This window comes from Colletes gigas, unplaced genomic scaffold, assembly GCF_013123115.1.
Source record: "Colletes gigas isolate AHSC1104 unplaced genomic scaffold, ASM1312311v1 Colletes_gigas_Sc00002, whole genome shotgun sequence".
Classification (NCBI taxonomy): Eukaryota; Metazoa; Arthropoda; class Insecta; order Hymenoptera; family Colletidae; genus Colletes; species Colletes gigas.
Genome location: NW_025106631.1, coordinates 5,976,504 through 5,993,720, shown reverse-complemented (window position 1 = coordinate 5,993,720; position 17,217 = coordinate 5,976,504). Strand labels below are relative to the sequence as shown.

The window sequence follows — 17,217 nt, the reverse complement described above, 5'->3', positions numbered from 1 at the left end:
AGATCTCTGTCAGTTCGTAAACCATTTTCAGCTATACTGTTTAAAAGGAGTTTAATGAGTTGCGAAACTGCATATCATTCTTCGGTGTTGCAATACTGTAATTCTCATAGTACATCGGTGAATCGCCTCTAAATGTTTAAAGTTCATAGGAACAGCGTACACATGGTTTGCTGCAAGGGTAAATGTTATTCTCATATTCAATACCTTCATTGTATTGCTGTAATTCCAGAGTTACTGAAATCAAACACTACGTTACGCTAATTATTCTATAAATATTTATTATCAATCCTCGTATACGATCACGCTGTGTAAAATTACCTTTTTGGAAAATTGTAATTACCTGCCTCTGAATATGGCATATATATTTTTTCTTTTTATTTGGCAAATAAAGTCGAATGAAAAGAAAGAAATAAATAAAATAAAGTGAGTCAATATTTTGTAAAACGGATGATTAGGGAAACAACAACAATCTTTAACCAACGATAAATTACCGGAATTTCACAGATTTGCTGTAACAAATTATTTGCCAAACAGTTGGAAACGTATTACATTGCGGCAACCATAATTGATGTTGTGAAATACCGCCGACAGCCAGCGGTTTAATTTTATTTGAGAAACGTTCCTTAAATAGTCTAACTTTATTCAAATAAATATAATAGTCTCAGAATCATAATTATTTTTTTTTAAATTAAATTCTTGTTTTAAGAATTTTACAGTCTTTTCATTAACAGAATGAAATAGCAAAGTGACCAAATCTCGATTTAAAAAAACAAATCATAGCACTGTATGCTCCACTTTACACAAACTTTTGTTTCACACAGTTTTCAATATAACAAACGCTTTTCAAGTAGTTCAGATGGATCACCCTGTGTAGTGTGCAGTCTAGCATATCAAAGGGAATCGGTAAGAAGTTCGGTTGAAGTTTCCTTATCACTCGTTATCTTCGATCACGTGAAAGTTTTATCCAATTAGAAGCAACCGCAAGGCAGGAATAATTTCCCTCGAATTTTGTTCTTTGCGAACTCTCGGACGAGGAGCAAAAAAAGAAGCCGCTGGTAGGAAATGCACGAGGCGATTTTAACTGAGTATCTTGTCTTTCAAACTATACTTGACAGGTGGAGCCAAGGGAGTGACTGTACCAACGTTTTAACTTTGAACACTCTCCACGAGAATCTCCGGAGACGTCGTCGCTAAACGTTTGCGGCCTATCATCGCAGTAATTGACTTTCTCTCCTGACAACGATGAAAGAAAACTGTCGTAGTTGCTCGAATAGACTGCGTTAATTTATCTTTTCAACTTTTACTATAATATAATAAAATGTTGCTTAGTCACCAATAACGTAACATTCCTATAGTCGAAGAGTTTTTAAAAATGGACCCCTGTGCGTCGACCTAGCTACGCTACTTATCGTATTTGTTGGCCCCACGAGTGGCCAGCTGTAAATACATAAATTATTATAATTGAAAAGAAAGGTGAATACAAATATCTGCTAAACGGCAAGGTGGTACACGTGCAACTTATCGTTGACGCACATTATAAAAGGAGAATATGTCGGAAGTAATATATTTACCTCGAGGATAACGAGACCGAAAGTAATCACGCTGTTCATAACGGTGGTCGGTTCGCCGAATGGCGTACCAGGTGTGTACGTTCTTTTCTTAAATCGGTCCACAAAGTATGGTCGTTTACGAAAACACGTCAAGGTCCGTGAAATTTCAATAAATTTCAAACCAGTCGCGCGTTATTCGATTGGCAGGTAAATAGAATCCGTAAATATTCATTCTTAAACATTATTTCGAAACTATAATTTGGGTAATGTTTCGACTATTCTAAATTTCTAGAATTTTGCTATGAAAAATTCTTCAAAACATCTGATAAATCTAGGAGCATATAAATTGTTTGTCCAGTGGACGTTAGAAATAAAATTTTTTCATATCCTTGTACAAATTATAATTTCTCAGTTTTGTGTATTTTTATTTGGTTTTTTCAAACTATATTAAATGAATTTTGACTGAGAGTAAGTACATGTATTCTGTCACTTTTCAACACGTTTTTAATTTTTACATTTAGCACACTATTTTGTAACGAATTGCGTTATCCTTTATAAAGTTGATCTCGTTTCTAAAGACACGTATTTTGTTGCAGACGGAGCACCGGTTCCTGAGGATGCAATCGAACACGAGGTGAGAAAAAACAGCAATGAAAAACATGAATGATCGACCAATAATTTTTAGATTCCATTTTACAAGGAGAAAGTACAAGACTTGATTTACTTCAGGAAACGAGATCGGCGATTATTTTTTGTGGCTCAATTTGTACAATATGTTCATCTACCCTCATTTACGGTTACTCGAACGAAATTCATACGTGAATATTTCAATCGCGAAGTTATTTTTAATATCTCCTACTATCTTGTTTCGCGATATTTTACGAGCTTACATATGTTCCATTTAGAAAATATAACCACATGTTCGGGACGAGATAAGAAGAAATATATTTCGTTAAAAATGTAAATTGCACGAGGTAATAATTTGAAGTGCATTCGTAATATAATTTTTAATGCTTGCTCCCTCTTTTCGCTGATATAAATTTAATACAATAATAAAAAAGCCTATTTCGTTTAACTTCTTAATGCCAAAATTTATGAAACGAATTTTATTTTATTTTAAACGAAATATATTTAATTTGAAATTATAAATTGCGCTAGGAAATACTTTTAAGTGAATATCTTCCTAATGCAATTTTTAATACTTGCTTCTTCTTTTCCCTTGGTACGTCATTTGTATGTGGTACTTGTAGAGATTAGGTCAGAACACATAAAGAAGTTTCTTGCATACTTCCTTCTTTTCATTTAATTTAAGGAGGTATTCTTTATGGCAGGAGATAATGATAAAGATTAAAAACGTGCTCATTAAGCCTTTATGTAACGGTACCAGACTCGTTTAAAATTCTCCTTAGCTTAATAGTTCCCTGTCAAACAAAGCCAATCAAGAGTAGAATTATGATTCTCGAATATTTTGCAGCATTAAACTAAGCACGGATGTCGAAGAAAATTTTTGAAAAATTTTAATAACTGTCGCTGAATCCTTAGACACGAATATATATGTGTACTATTAAAAAAAAAAAACACTACGCGATATAAGATCTGATATATAACACTTGCTAAAGGGGGGAATAAATATTGACACAATATTAAGGAAATTGGGAAAATATATTTATAGCAGCGTTTATTACGACGAACGACGTTATTAGTCAGTCATTACGTGGCGATCTAAGGCCATTAAATACGCTCGATATCGTCCCGCTAATCAGGAATATTAAAAATCCAGGAAACTATCGATAATTATAATTTCGTACTGGTTCGGTTACATGATTCATTTTATTCGATACAATATTACGGCTACTATGTACTTCGTTTAATTATTTAATGTCTTTCAGGTTTCATAAAATCGTACGGAACGAAAACATTCAAATCTGGCTTGTAATTTTTTAAATAATCACGCTTGATTCCGAAAGGATATCGTAAATTCGACATATCGTTTCCGATAATTAAAGGCTGTTTTACGATGTGTAAATAAATGAAAGCGTATCGGTAAACTTTCGTAACATATACTAATAGATTAAACACCCATTATTTAAATACTTGTTCAAATTTAGCACGTTGACGCCGGTTTTCCTTGTTTAGGGATATCTTTGACATTTTCAAATTATAGTATCGCGAATAGAAGCATTCGATAGCACACTTGTTATTTTATCGTATTTCTAATGTCAATGATAAGATTAAAAAATTTACATAGATTAAAGTTCAGTTACAGTGAATGTTTTATGGTGGTGCAATTGTTGCTAGCCTCTTTGCGCAATATCAATTGTTCTATTCAAATTTCTATGCTGACATTATCAATAATCGATCTAGGATATCTTCTATTTTATCTTGTGTTTCTTTGGTTAAAGTTTATCTGGAACTGTAGTTCTAAAGTTGTCTTGAAACAATAAAAATCAAATGTTAAATTTTGGCAGTGCATCGAATTGATGAAGAAAACAATTTTGGCGTTCGTAATAGTGATTTACGTTAATTTAATCGGAGTATGTTTTTCTAACAAAGTGAATGGCTATACTAAATATGTTCGCTTTCGTGGAGCACCATTCGATAAATTCATTCCTTTCGAACTTGTTATTACGCTTAAATTATTATTAAATGATTTTATATTTGTAAAAAAAATGACTAAAAATTTGTTTTTCATTAAATATTGTGGTTGAAAATATTTAATTTTCTATGGTAAATTAATTTAAAGTCTCTTTCAGTTTCATTATTTAATATCAGTTTCGATCGTTTAAATTTACAAATTTACAAATTATTAATAACGCAAACAATCTCTAACAGCGTCCGATTACCGACGCATTTAGCTTTTTAGAGCCGGTAGGTTTAACGCGACTAAAATGCTATCTGCCAGCAAGGTGTTCGTTGGACTTGAGCGAGCAAGATTTATGCAAATGCTTTTTCATTCCACCTTGCAAATCGAACGATGGAATTTTAATGAATCGTATAACTATAATGCAGAACGTCAGTTTCATTTGTATAAATGGAGAGACTCTCTTATTAGTAGTCGATCAATCACTCTTACGATGCGATGATAGTTTTGATCTAGAATGGGATCAAAATGGCGTAGGTCGATATCCCACGATCAGACGAAGCGACGGAACGGTTTTCGCCCCGAGGATCGCCGCGATACTTTCGCGTCTATCGTCTCTGGATCCGTAATAATGCTTCTACGTTTTCTTGGCGGCGTGATTATTTCTCTCGGCACAGTGGATCATCTATCCTGTAGCCTGCAGCTCGGTAGACTGATTGCCCTTAATACACATATAATTTATGCAGCAAAGGGGGAGGATTGGACGCTGCGGCTAATTGGATTCCCCGCGTACAAATGTTGAGTTAATATAATAATCATCATTGCGTTGTGTTACTTGTACGAACGAGCCGCAAGATTAATTTGCGTTCTGTAATCGCGTGCTAATAACGGCTCCTTTTCTTTCTTTTGCGGTCAGCTGGTGCCACGATCTATCTTCTTGTGTCCTGTATTACGATCGCTGCCGAGGATGCCGGGAGATTTGTCGTGATTTTGATCTCGTTCAAGCGAACGACCCTTTCACTTGTTACTTCATTGCCTTTCTACGCCGTTTACTAAAATAAAAAAAAAAAAAAAATAAGAAATGGGAAAACAAAAAGCGACTGTTCCTAACGGGTGCTCGACGAGAAAAATATGTTAAGCGATCGCTCGGGGTTCCAGCGGAGATCTAAAGGATCCCGTCCACGTAACGCGTGGATGCCCTTTTGCTAAACTTTCTAGGAATATTATTCGTCATCTCCTTCGTTAGTGCCTTTTACCAGACGTCCTTTTATTGTTAAGATGAACAGTAACGTCGATTGTATAAATTAATCGGGAAATAATCCATTTTTTGGATAAGCAGTCTAAGAAAGTCAAAGTTTATGAAAGAACATTTGGTAAACGTAATATAAAAAGTATATCAATAATTCCTGGATTCAGTTAAGCTTCTTACTTTTTCTAAAATTAATGTTTTAAAGGCATCTATTTCAGTTTTCATTTCTATGTTGCTTTTCTAGTTGATCGATCTTCTAAGAATAATTGTAACTTTAATCACTCATCTTTTTTTTAAATTTTAATAGTTCAAAATTTATTTTCCAATTTCAACAAATAATTTAGTGTTTAAAAGTTACGATTTAAGTATTTCTTTAAAATAGTTTCTAGATTCGTACGATGTTGAATTTGTCAGAAATAACTATTTCATGAATCTCTTTTTCTTGTGTTTACCTTTCGCCTAATTATATTCGATAAATAATTATCAGAAAAAATTCCGTTAAGATTTCAGTTTTCAGTAAAATGGATGTTCTCTAAAAGAAAAAAAAAAATAGAAAACAATAAGCATTTCTGATTTCGAGGCCCGATAAGTTTCGAGAATCCAGAAAACCCAGGTATCGACTCATCTCTAATTTTAGCATTCGCGATTCCGATGCTTCGAACACAAAGGATGATCGATCCAGGGTTTCGTAAGTTTTGTTCCAACGTACGAGCATTCTAGTCGAAGATTATCAGAAAAAGTCCGTTCTGCAATCAAAATTCCATGCGTAATTACGCTAATTGAAGTCACCGTAGGATTGTATCCGAGTAATTTACCGCGACATTTCTTCTATCGTGATCATGGTCAGAATTGTTAAAACAGAATCGGGGTCATCTGTTATTACGCGTTCTAGCAGCTCATTTATCAACTTCATTTACAAGACCAAGAGGCATTTGTTGTCTACGAATCTCCAAATAACATTCACTCATGGTTCATTTGTAAAAGAACGCACGAATACATTAATCCGGCGTCTGTTTGCCGGAAAATGTTCTGCGCCTCATTGATTTATAACTGTTTCTACATTCGTAACCCATCAGAAACTTGGTAACTTTATTTATGTTCTTACGCTTAACAGTATGTACTTCGCCGCCATATAGAAGAAAATACGTTCTATTTTAGAGAATGCATAAATCCTATCTTGCAATCGTAAATTGTGGCAGATGGTACGTCCATACTTTGTTACGAAGAAGGAAAGAATCGCTGTAATTATCAAGTGGAAATATTACACACTTCCAATGAAAGGTGCATTGTAGAAATTATTTATACCGACTTTTAAAGGGATACGTAATTTTACGTTAGGAAAGCATATATCATCTTTAACTACTCGATACTTTTGTTGCTGTTATATTAAGGATATTGAGCCTTTCGCCCCCTTCTCCTCGAGGTTTCTTTTGTTTAATCTATATTACAGAGAAGAATGGGAAATGTTAAACTATAAAATATAAAAACTATTTTTATTTTCATTTTTTCCTTGTACATTTCAATTTTTTATAATTCTTAAATTTGGAAAAAGACTTTACTTAACTTGCAATATAGCTAACGTTAAAGAATATACACAGAAAACATTAAAATTTGCATTACTTTTATTACGAAACTTTCTCTTCCATCAGTATTAAAAACAGCTTCTTGAAGGTTGAAACAAATTTCATAAGTTTACAAAATGTTAACAGCTATCGATTAATAACGATTAACCCACATTTCTCTGTTTAATAAAAGCTAAATCAGTAATTAAAAAGAACCAGCTTCCAACCTACTCGATCTGCACGCGTACGAGACGATAAAACTCTGAAACCGATATCGATTTTACCCACGCGCGATAAATATTTATACACGTGACAAATATTTTCATTTACACGTACAGCTACTCGTAGCGCGGTTGTATAACCACATACACGTGTAACCGAATTACCATACAATCGTAAAACCCGGCATATCTTACCTCCCAGTAAATAACCAATAATCGAATCTCCAATGGGTATCGATCGTTGCCTTTAGATAGGTTCAAAAGCGAGCCGGCAGAAATGATTACAGAAGCAAAGAATTATACGAATACAGAGTAGGCAGATATAGTTATAGCGGTCCCCGGTTGACCTGACATATTTGTAACAATGCTAGGTGTGTCACTGGCGTGTTGCAACTGATTTCAGCGTCTATCGTCTGTATTAACATTGACGCGTGAGCATTGCACGCGTCTGCACGTGCACGTTCCTTAACCAGATAACAGTGCACGCGTAATACCGAACGGGATAGATATAGGTGCAGCCAGTATACACGTCATATGCATGATACAAGCTATATAACTAGTTTTACAGGCGGTCGTCGACACGAAGATGTCTTAAATGTCAAGGCGAGGACAACGGCATAGTTGTCCTAGTAGGCAGACCCTAGCCTTTTATGAGATCGGTCAATGAGCTCCGCGAAAGGAACTTAAACGCACTTCATCTTGGCATATCTTTTTACAGGTGTAGGCCAATACGGAGCACCCGATTTTTAAACGCGGTGGAATGTTCATACACTGACGTATCAAATGTACGCGCATACCGCGACGATATTAGCATCTGTGCAGCTAGAACGAATCCAAGTTTCGTAAAAAAGACACTCGATCCACTCATAATCTGTCTTTGCTTTCGAAATGTATCTTGAGACGAAATAGAGGACTTTAGGTAATGATTTTGTACAGGCAAAGCAGCAGACATCTTGGTTATTTCAGTTCACTCTTGCTAGGTGCGATATCATTCCAATAGAAATAGATTTTGTATAACAATTCATAATAAAAATGTTGCTGGACTGTTACATAAAGACTCAGACCATTTCCCAGTTTGTTGTTAACTGCTTAAAATTTACGTTCCTTGTTCTTATGAAAATAATAAAGAAAGTACGTTTACATAAAGCCCCTGGATATGATGGAATACAAAATATAGTACAACATTTGTTAAAAACAAATAGAAAAAATTCACTACAAACAAGTTTCTTTTCATTTATAGCAAGTCACCATTATAATATATAAACACAAATTGGGAGTAACTGTATTTTTCTTTCAATCACGAAGGAACCTATCAATGAAAATATTATTCCTCAGTAACAATCCTTGTAACGTTAATAAACTATTTCTCTGTGCCCTAGGATTCCATGGCGGCTGCTTCGAAGGTGGACGAAGAGTACGAGAACGACGACGATTCCGACCTGTACATGGAACCAGGAGCAACAGAGCCAGACGACGAAGACAAAGACGAAGAAAGTCAGAAGCAATCGACCGAGGACGAGTCTGTCGAACAACCTGAAAATAAAACAGTGTCAACAAGCATCGTCCCAGCGAATAACAGTTCCAAGGACCAGGACGCCCAAAACACCGACGAGGCCAGTCACTCGGAAACGCCCGAGTCCGAAAACAAGAGCTTGGAAACAGACAGTCAGAATTTCTTCCCCTCATTCGCGGAGCTGTTCGCGAATCACAGACTGCCATTCACGGAACAGCGATACAGGCCCAACAGGTTCCTAGGATACTTCCAGCGTGATCGTAGCGGCTACCAGAGCGCAGCAGCGACCCCGAAGGACGTTCAACATCCACTTTTAGGATCCGGTAACTTCGGAGTGATTCGAGGCGGCACGTACTATCCGGAGGAAAAGGAAAACGACGAGTACTCGGCGGACGATAGTCTCTACAATCCCTACTATCACGGCGGGAATCGTGGCCGGGCAAACTATTACAGGAACCCTAAACCGCAACCAGTTCGCGGCGGCGACTTCTTCGCGAACTTCCGCGACTTCGCCGACATCACCGCCCCTCCCAAGTCCAGTTTCTCGCATCTGTCGGTGGTTTACGCGAACAAAAACGGCAGCACGACCGGCCGTATCACGGAGCCGAGGAACATCATCGAGACGCTGAGAATGCTGGAGGAGGAGGGCCAGGTGAACTCTGAGGCGACCACCACGACGGAAGCGCCGAGGAAGAAGCAAAGCAAGGGCAAAAGGAAACTCATTAAGATAAAGCAATACGAGGACGACAAGGCCAGGAGGTCTCGCATGACCGTCGAGCCGTTGTTGGCCCTCAGCTGAACGTGCACCGGGACTCGCGTTGTACGGTAGTGCGGATGCTGACCACGGGACTCGTCCCAAACGCGGAATCTGGCCAACGAGATCAGAACCAAAGTCTGAAACGTGTCGTCGTTGTCCCACTATCGGATGAAGTTCGAAAACAAAAGGGACAGTGACAAAACGCTCGCGTTCCCCCGCCTCTGATTTGTTCGGGGAACAGACGGTCTGAATTTTTCGAGAAATTTATTTTGCAAGAGACCGGGTTACATCGAACGAGAGGGGCTCGCGGACCGCGTGAACGACGTTTCTCGCTTCGTACTCGTCATTTTTCCCAATCGCGAACGCGGTTCCGGGTTCGGTGTAATTTTCGATGCTCGTGGCGATCGAGGCGATCGCGCGGAAACGGGGCGGATCGTTTACGTTGACCGTGAGAAATGATAATAAACGATCGATGAAATTACTACCTGCGCGGCGTTTCGTTTTCCGGTTCGGTTGTCTAACTCGTTACGAGGGAACTAAACACGCGAGGAGATACATACGTGGATGCTGGTTAAAGTTTATCGAAGTCGGAAGATCCAGGGAGGGGAGTAAACTCTTTTTCTGTTTTATGGTTTTGTGAAAAATTATTTATTGATCAAGGAGAAGAGCAATCGTTGGGTAGAGGAAAATTATTGTTAAACTTGTTGCTACGATTCTGGAATTGGCAGAATTCGTGTGAAATCTGTGAAACGTTTCAAAATTTGAGAGTGACAAACATTATGGCTTAGAAAAAGTACCCCAAAAACGAACCCCCAATTTACTTATATAATATTCTTTATATTAACGTTGAAATTAATTTCCCAGCGGCGAAGTATCATTGAATTTGCTGTTATGAACCTGTAATTGGCAGAATTCGTGTGAAATGTTTCAAAATTTGGGAGTGGCAAACATGATGGCTTAGAAAAAGTGCTCCAAATCTGATCTCCCAGTATCAACGACGTCGCTTTTCTCTACTATTTCACGATCGATTAAAACCAATCATCAGTCCAAAGCTTAAAACAATCGACATTCTACGTTGTATAAGTGAGTTCAAAGGCTGTAATTTGAAATCGAAATTCCTAGTTGCAAGGAAGATACGAACGTCGTCGATCAGTTAATTAGACAATTTTTCCACGCAAGCTGTCATCTTGACGTCGGAAGAGTATGTTAAACTCGTCTACCAGCAATTCACGGACACGTTTCAAATTGCTTGAATGCACTTGCGTGTGCACTTTCGTTATGCTAGAGTAAGCCCCGGTCTGGCACGAGTAAAACGTACGTATGTGTTACACTAACGTAAATTTCTTCACGCAATCTCGCGTTCACCGCGATTCGAGCGCGAAAAACATGAAATTCGTGGCACGCGTTATCATCGGGCGCGAATTTGTTCGCGCAAGGAAAGTTCGCAGAGCGTTTATTTGCGCGTACCTTTTTTTTGTAAGTAAATTGTGCCGCTCTGCCTCGCGTTTTCTTTAGTGTTTTAACTAAAGCGGAACCGGACTAACATTTGCGCCCTCATTCGATGAACAATTCGTTCGTGGACCTCATTCCTGTGTCTAGCTAGTAGGTTTAAACGTTAAGACCAATTGTAAATAAGTATTTTTCTTTTTCTCTTCTCTTTTAAGTGCAGAGTGTGTTTTTGCTGCGTTCGTCAAATTCACGAAGACTTTTATTAATCATCATCGGTTCAATCCTTGATCCGCGAACGCCGGGTCGCTTTGACCAAAACATACCTCTTCTTCGCGCAAAAAGAAATCGAAAAGTCCTTTGCCATTTTGCAATGCGAGGCTTCGTTATCGAGATACGAGCAGTTAAAGATTGTCGTGCGCTGACTGGGATATTAAATGGCGCGCACCAACAATTATATCGCTAAACTTTAACTGTTCGAATCTCAATAACGAAGCCTTCGATTGTAAAATGGTAAAGTACTTTTCGATTTCTTTTTGCTCGAAGAATTTATATGTCCATTTCCTTTTCATAAATTAAATTTATATATTCACGGACACTTTCATTTGTATCAGCTTTGTACGTAAGCGATTTTTACACAAATATCTTTGAATTATACAGTGAGTCCATCGTTTACGTGATTACTTTTAAAAGATACTCATAACTAGGTAAATTAAAACAACCGTAATAAATAAATTACCATCGCATATATTTAGGAAAGGAATTGTTCACCACGATAACGTATAATACCCCACACATAGGAAGTAATTTTGTGTAAAAGAATAAATACGAAATATCGAATGAAATTTTTTCATTGGAGACCAATTTATGTATGTCTAGACTAAATTAATAAATTTGTTGACTTGGCTTTTTTCTTTCCAGGACTGATCTTTCTCAAAATTTAATTGAAGTACAAGTGTTGGCATAATCGTGTAACTCGAGGACTCACTGTATCTTTTTTGCGTACTTGGAAGCATGCATTTCAATCGTGTTTATCTTCCTCAAAATTCCAGAACCGTTCGAATATCGACGAAAGTCACAGCGAAGATTCGCGGCTGCGTTTCATAAAAGAAAACATTATGGAACGAGCTGATTATGCGAGTCCTTCGCCGTAGATCTCGGCAAATTGTTATTACAGTTGTTGTTGGTTATTTTAAGCGTATCGGTAGACGTAACGGTTAATCGTAAAAGCACTGTCAAAGATTGCGTTTCGTACTGTTCACGCTATTGCAAAGGACACGATAAAATACTGAAATAAAATATATTTTTCATAAACCACGAGAACCTGAAACGCCAGGATTTCCACCCACGATTTACGAACGAAGCGTTCGCTCTCTAGGTAAGTAAACTGTACTAACAATAAACGAACGACTAAATTGGAAAATCGAGAAATTCAATTACATTTATATACACGTAATTGTTACTGTATTTCGAGCAGTTGACAAAAGTAGTATCGTCTAAAAAATGTTACAGCATAAAACTTTTGGTAGTCACGGACATTTTTGTTTTACACGATTTCATATACGGGGTGACAATACATATATCGTTATTGATTAATACATTTTCCTAACATAGTGATTAATTTCCCAATGCCTGCGTGAATTTCTGCGTAAGATGCGTTTTTATACATCCAGGCTGGTGTACTGAAAACATTGTATTTTTTACATCGAGTTACATCCTTCACTCCTTTCAATTCTATCTTGGCTCCCATATTTTCAGCCTTTTCAATAGCGTCAGCGTACGGCCAGTCTTCTTTCGGTGCTGCGCATGAAATTACGTGTTATTAAAAATTATGAGTAGTTAAGTCGTATTGCTCAAACAAATTCCTAAATATAGATTCTAAAAGTACACAAAAAAATAGGCTTCCTATCATTCCAGTTTTTAGAAATTATTGGTAAAAGAATAAGAAAAAATTCTATTTTGAATACTAATTTTTAAATTTTGTGATTTACATTTTAATATAGAAATCGGTTCTTCATGAAAAGGCCTCAATCGTACCACTTTGATTTTAACCATTTTATGTAGGATGATAGACAAATATTTTTAACAATTTGTGTGAAATATTAACCACAGTTACTCGGTAGTTTTAAAGATATAATTGAGTGAAGTTGCATGAACTGAAGGGTTTAAAACAATATGGTGTATAAAGATCTGTAAGGTGGTCCAGATAATAAGATAAATAACTAAATAGAATTCAGTATACAGTGATGAGCAAAACTAGGATTTTCAAAAATATTAAGACTGATTTAGATACACGACCAATACTCAAATTTTGAGAAACTCACATTCTTTTCCCAGTGTAATTTTAGCACCTTTTAACACTTTAGCGATTAGAACACTGGCTATGCAGATCGACCCGATTGGCTTTTTCTCACAATAGAAATCTTCGATAAGTTTCTCTAAATCAGGATGCACGGTGCAATTAGCACCTTTTTCCGCGAAATCGCTCCTTCAAGAAATGATGAACAAACATATAATTAAGAGTTAATGAATATAAATATTAGATAAATATTATCTATTATTTTCTTTTCACATTTCATTGCAATTCTTTCATTGTAAACTACGCATAACACATACTTTCATTATTATTATTATTATTTGTTACTCTGAATCTGGTCAACAGCATAGTTTATTGTCAATTTTGTATAAAATTTTAAGAAAGATGAACTATACAAAATATTCCCTTTTGTAATAATTTTTAAAGTATCTAAATCTAAAAACATTAATAAAAAATATATATCGATGTTTCATCAGCTTTTAGTAAATAGCTTCTAAATAGTTTCATGATTCTTTAACTTTATACTTTTTCTGCAATGTTTATTAAAAAGGCGAACAAATATAAAAATTAGTAAACTGCCACGCGTCTTTTCAGAATTTATTTTAAACTATTTAACAATTCTTCTTTATCGAATGATATTACAAAATTTCTAGACTTTTACTGTCCGATTGTCTTCGTTGAAATTATGATCGATTAAACTTTTCATATTTTTATACGTATCTTTTGGGATAATTTGAAAGCAAAGTTAACGTGCTTATAACTTCCGTTCCCTAGCATTTACATAATCGTTGGTACAATTAACAATCGTAATTATTTCCAAACACAATAATTTTCGTAAGCAGTAGCTTATTCACTGACATAATAAAAATCGTAATAGTCTTTAATATCGTCAAGAATCGGGAAAGGTAGAACACAATAAATAATTATAATATGAATGATTTAGTAGAGCACCTGTATATATCAAGAACACGCTTAAAGAATATATTGAAATAATATACGGTATGTGATTAACAACAATTATTCTTTTAGTTATCTTTACAGCAAAAATAAGTTGGAGTAACGAGAATCGGTAATGGGAATAATAAAAGAAAAAATTTCTTTATATTAAGTTCCTTTCTATTAAAGATTCACGTATAATATGTTAGTATACTCACTCCACGTAAAAAGAATTGTAATTTGTATACCAAGTGAAAGCAGCAAATAATTTAATTTTATGCTAATTATTACGTTTGAATTTTTGCCGAAGGAGATAAAAAACTACATGACCAAAATTGTTATTTAAATATATGTTAGTGTTTTTCATATCCCTTTCCTATGTATTCGTTCTTTCATGAATGGAAATAACCACGATAATAAAATATTTAGAATTATATACGGATAATGATAAACTCTTATTTGAATTAAATTGCAGGATAATTAATTAAAAATCCGGAACATTCAATATGGGCAAAATTAATTTTCCAAGTCACTGCACAACTCGTATAATTGATGTACGAAACGATTCTTCTTTCGAAACTAGCCGTGTTCTCGTCGGATTCTATTATAAAAAGGCATCGTTTAACGGGACTTTAAAGGACAGTTCTATGGGAATGGGAAAGAATTTGAAAATTTACGTCAGCTGAAACAATACGTCGCAACAGAATGGAGTAGTTTATCATTATCCTTCCAACGGGCGCGCCTGATACTTTAACATGAGCGTGTGTCGTAATTTTCACGACCACCACATAGTATTTTATGTTTTAGTGTGTTACAACTGCAAAAAATAATCACACAGGCACGACAAATAAATAAGCCGTGACTTATTTTTAAATGAAACCGAGAATTATGACCAAAGTTAGCAACTTTGTCTCTACTCGTTAGGAATTTTCGTGGGATTTCTCTTTTTGTCTCTTTTCGAGATTACAAATTAACTTTGTCTTTTTCTACTTGTATTTTATACAAATTTCTCAATATTTTTTACAAATAATTTTACGTTAGATTAAAGAATGTTCTTTCTTCGGTAAATCTTAGCAATAATAATGATGTATATTGTTCAGGTGTAAAGAAATATATAACGTTAATCTTGAACAAAAATTATGCAGGCGGAATTGAAATGGAAAGTATTCTTCTATAAGCATTTATTTGAAAAAGTATCGTAATTTCTCGCTTTGAAATGTTATCGTGCTTGTTTGGAGTATCCGTGGAAATACTAACAGCGTTTTAGCAGCGCCGAACCCCCCAGGGATGACGAGTGCCCCGTGTGTGCAAGCTTCGCATTCGCATAATGGTTTAATGGACGACCTAGCCAATCTTGCAGCTTCGACGAGCGCGTTTCTACCACTGCACTGTTTGTCTGTTTCTTTGGTAAGATGATCGACAATATCGCAAAGTTCTACGTCCGGCGCGTAGAAACACGGCCTCATATCTTTCTGACATAGATGTATCGTCGCTGAAATGGCCTCCGAAATATCGGTACCGTCGAGGTAGCCGGAACCACACAATATCTACCACAAAAATATTCGAAATCGAAAAGATACATCAAATAATAATAACGTAAAATCTCCAGACGAAAAGATGCAATAAGTATTACCCAATTCCTTCCCCTTCTACTATACTAAAGAAAATTATTAATATTATACGAAATATAGAATTCTGAAGAAACAAAGAATATTTATTTGGTTAAAAAATAATTACGAGTGGAAATAGTTAAGGCTAGGAGGTTCACAGTTAATCCATAATATTCTTTTGATTCCCATTTTAAAACGAATAGAATTTAATAGTATCGCGAGTACTTACGATAGCTATGGGTATTGGTTCACGACATTTTCTTCGTTCCCTGTATTTTCTGTTAAAAATTCGTGTCGTTTGGTCGTTGGACAACAGAGCTGGCACAAGTGCAGGGGAATCATTTTTAAGTAGATGCATGAAACGAGTGCGCAACATAATGCGCCGCGATAAAAAAATAAAATTCTTATCCAAAATTCAATTCTTCATCGGGACTGTGTTTGACGAATAATTTTGAACGACAAATTCTTCCATTTTGCTCGTACGCGGTATTCGCCTGTTTCGTTCAGACACGTTAAAAAAAAAAACGATTTTTGATAATACTGACGTCACAGTTCGCGGAATTGAACTTTGACTTCCGAGAGTTGAGAGCAGAGGGCAGAATTGTTCGGAATAACAAGAGGAGTCGTTCCATGGAAGGTTCACGAACTATATCGAGGTTGCTTCTGCTCCATCGATATGTTCGCGTCGTATCCGGCGGTATCGGGTTAGAAACCATGCTGGGCGACGTAGAAACTACGGAGAAGGGCGAAAATATTGGATAGAAGGATGGCGTGGCAAAGATAAAATAGTAGAGACGTAAGAAAAAGTTCGAAGTACCTCCCATGCTTAAATAAACATCGGCATGGTAGGCTGAACTTACTTTATGGCTCGTATAACCTTCATTGTGCTCTTGGAGCAATTTTCGCTCAGACTATGAATACGAAACACATAATGGGGAACGGTGGAGAGATTTAACAACACCATGAGAAAGAGTGCACGCGATAATAAATCTTCCCCATCTCATTGAAATATACAATGAGATTTTTGGGGAAATAAGTAACGACTGCTATAACCGAAATAAAGGAGAGCTGTAGCATAACAATTATTTCCTCGACCGAACTGTCATTAATTACTGATATATTTTTATTGTCACTGATCATTTTATATTCTTAAAATTTCTAACTTACAGTGTTACTTTAGCGTCATTTAATTTCTCGATTATTCTTATAACATATGTAAAATGAATTTTTCGATATTCATTTCTATTATCCACTCTCCGTCTTACAAGCGTCCATCAACGCGCATTAAAAATATTAAAACTTTAGATGAGTGCAGTTCCGAAACTACTAGTGTTTTATTAATTATTGAGCCATTGTTAGAAACGGCAAAGCCTCCCCTTTAAAATGGCTGTTGGATTTTGTCGATCCGACTTCCCGTTTTCGAGATATCGCAATTTATGTAAATAGGTAATTTTTAAGAAATTCTCTTATAGGAC

The 17,217-nt window shown here is 36.0% G+C and overlaps 2 protein-coding genes across 2 annotated transcripts in view; one reads left to right on the top strand and one right to left on the bottom strand.

The window, feature by feature from the left end:
• Nucleotides 1–9,475, top strand: part of LOC122401465 — a 65,694-nt gene extending 56,219 nt beyond the window's left edge. The window contains exons 2-3 of the mRNA XM_043403611.1: nt 2,147–2,184; nt 8,543–9,475. Of these exons, the coding sequence (XP_043259546.1) occupies nt 2,147–2,184; nt 8,543–9,475 (971 nt within the window). The remainder of the gene's footprint in view (nt 1–2,146; nt 2,185–8,542) is intronic.
• A 2,989-nt stretch (nt 9,476–12,464) lies between these two features.
• LOC122400599 (glutamine amidotransferase-like class 1 domain-containing protein 3A, mitochondrial) lies at nt 12,465–15,598 on the bottom strand. Its single transcript, XM_043402133.1, has 3 exons — nt 15,390–15,598; nt 13,204–13,367; nt 12,465–12,679 (listed from the first exon to the last, which is right to left on the bottom strand). The coding sequence occupies exons 1-3, from the start codon at nt 15,596–15,598 to the stop codon at nt 12,465–12,467; spliced, it is 588 nt and encodes a 195-aa protein (XP_043258068.1).
• Nucleotides 15,599–17,217: the final 1,619 nt, after the last annotated feature.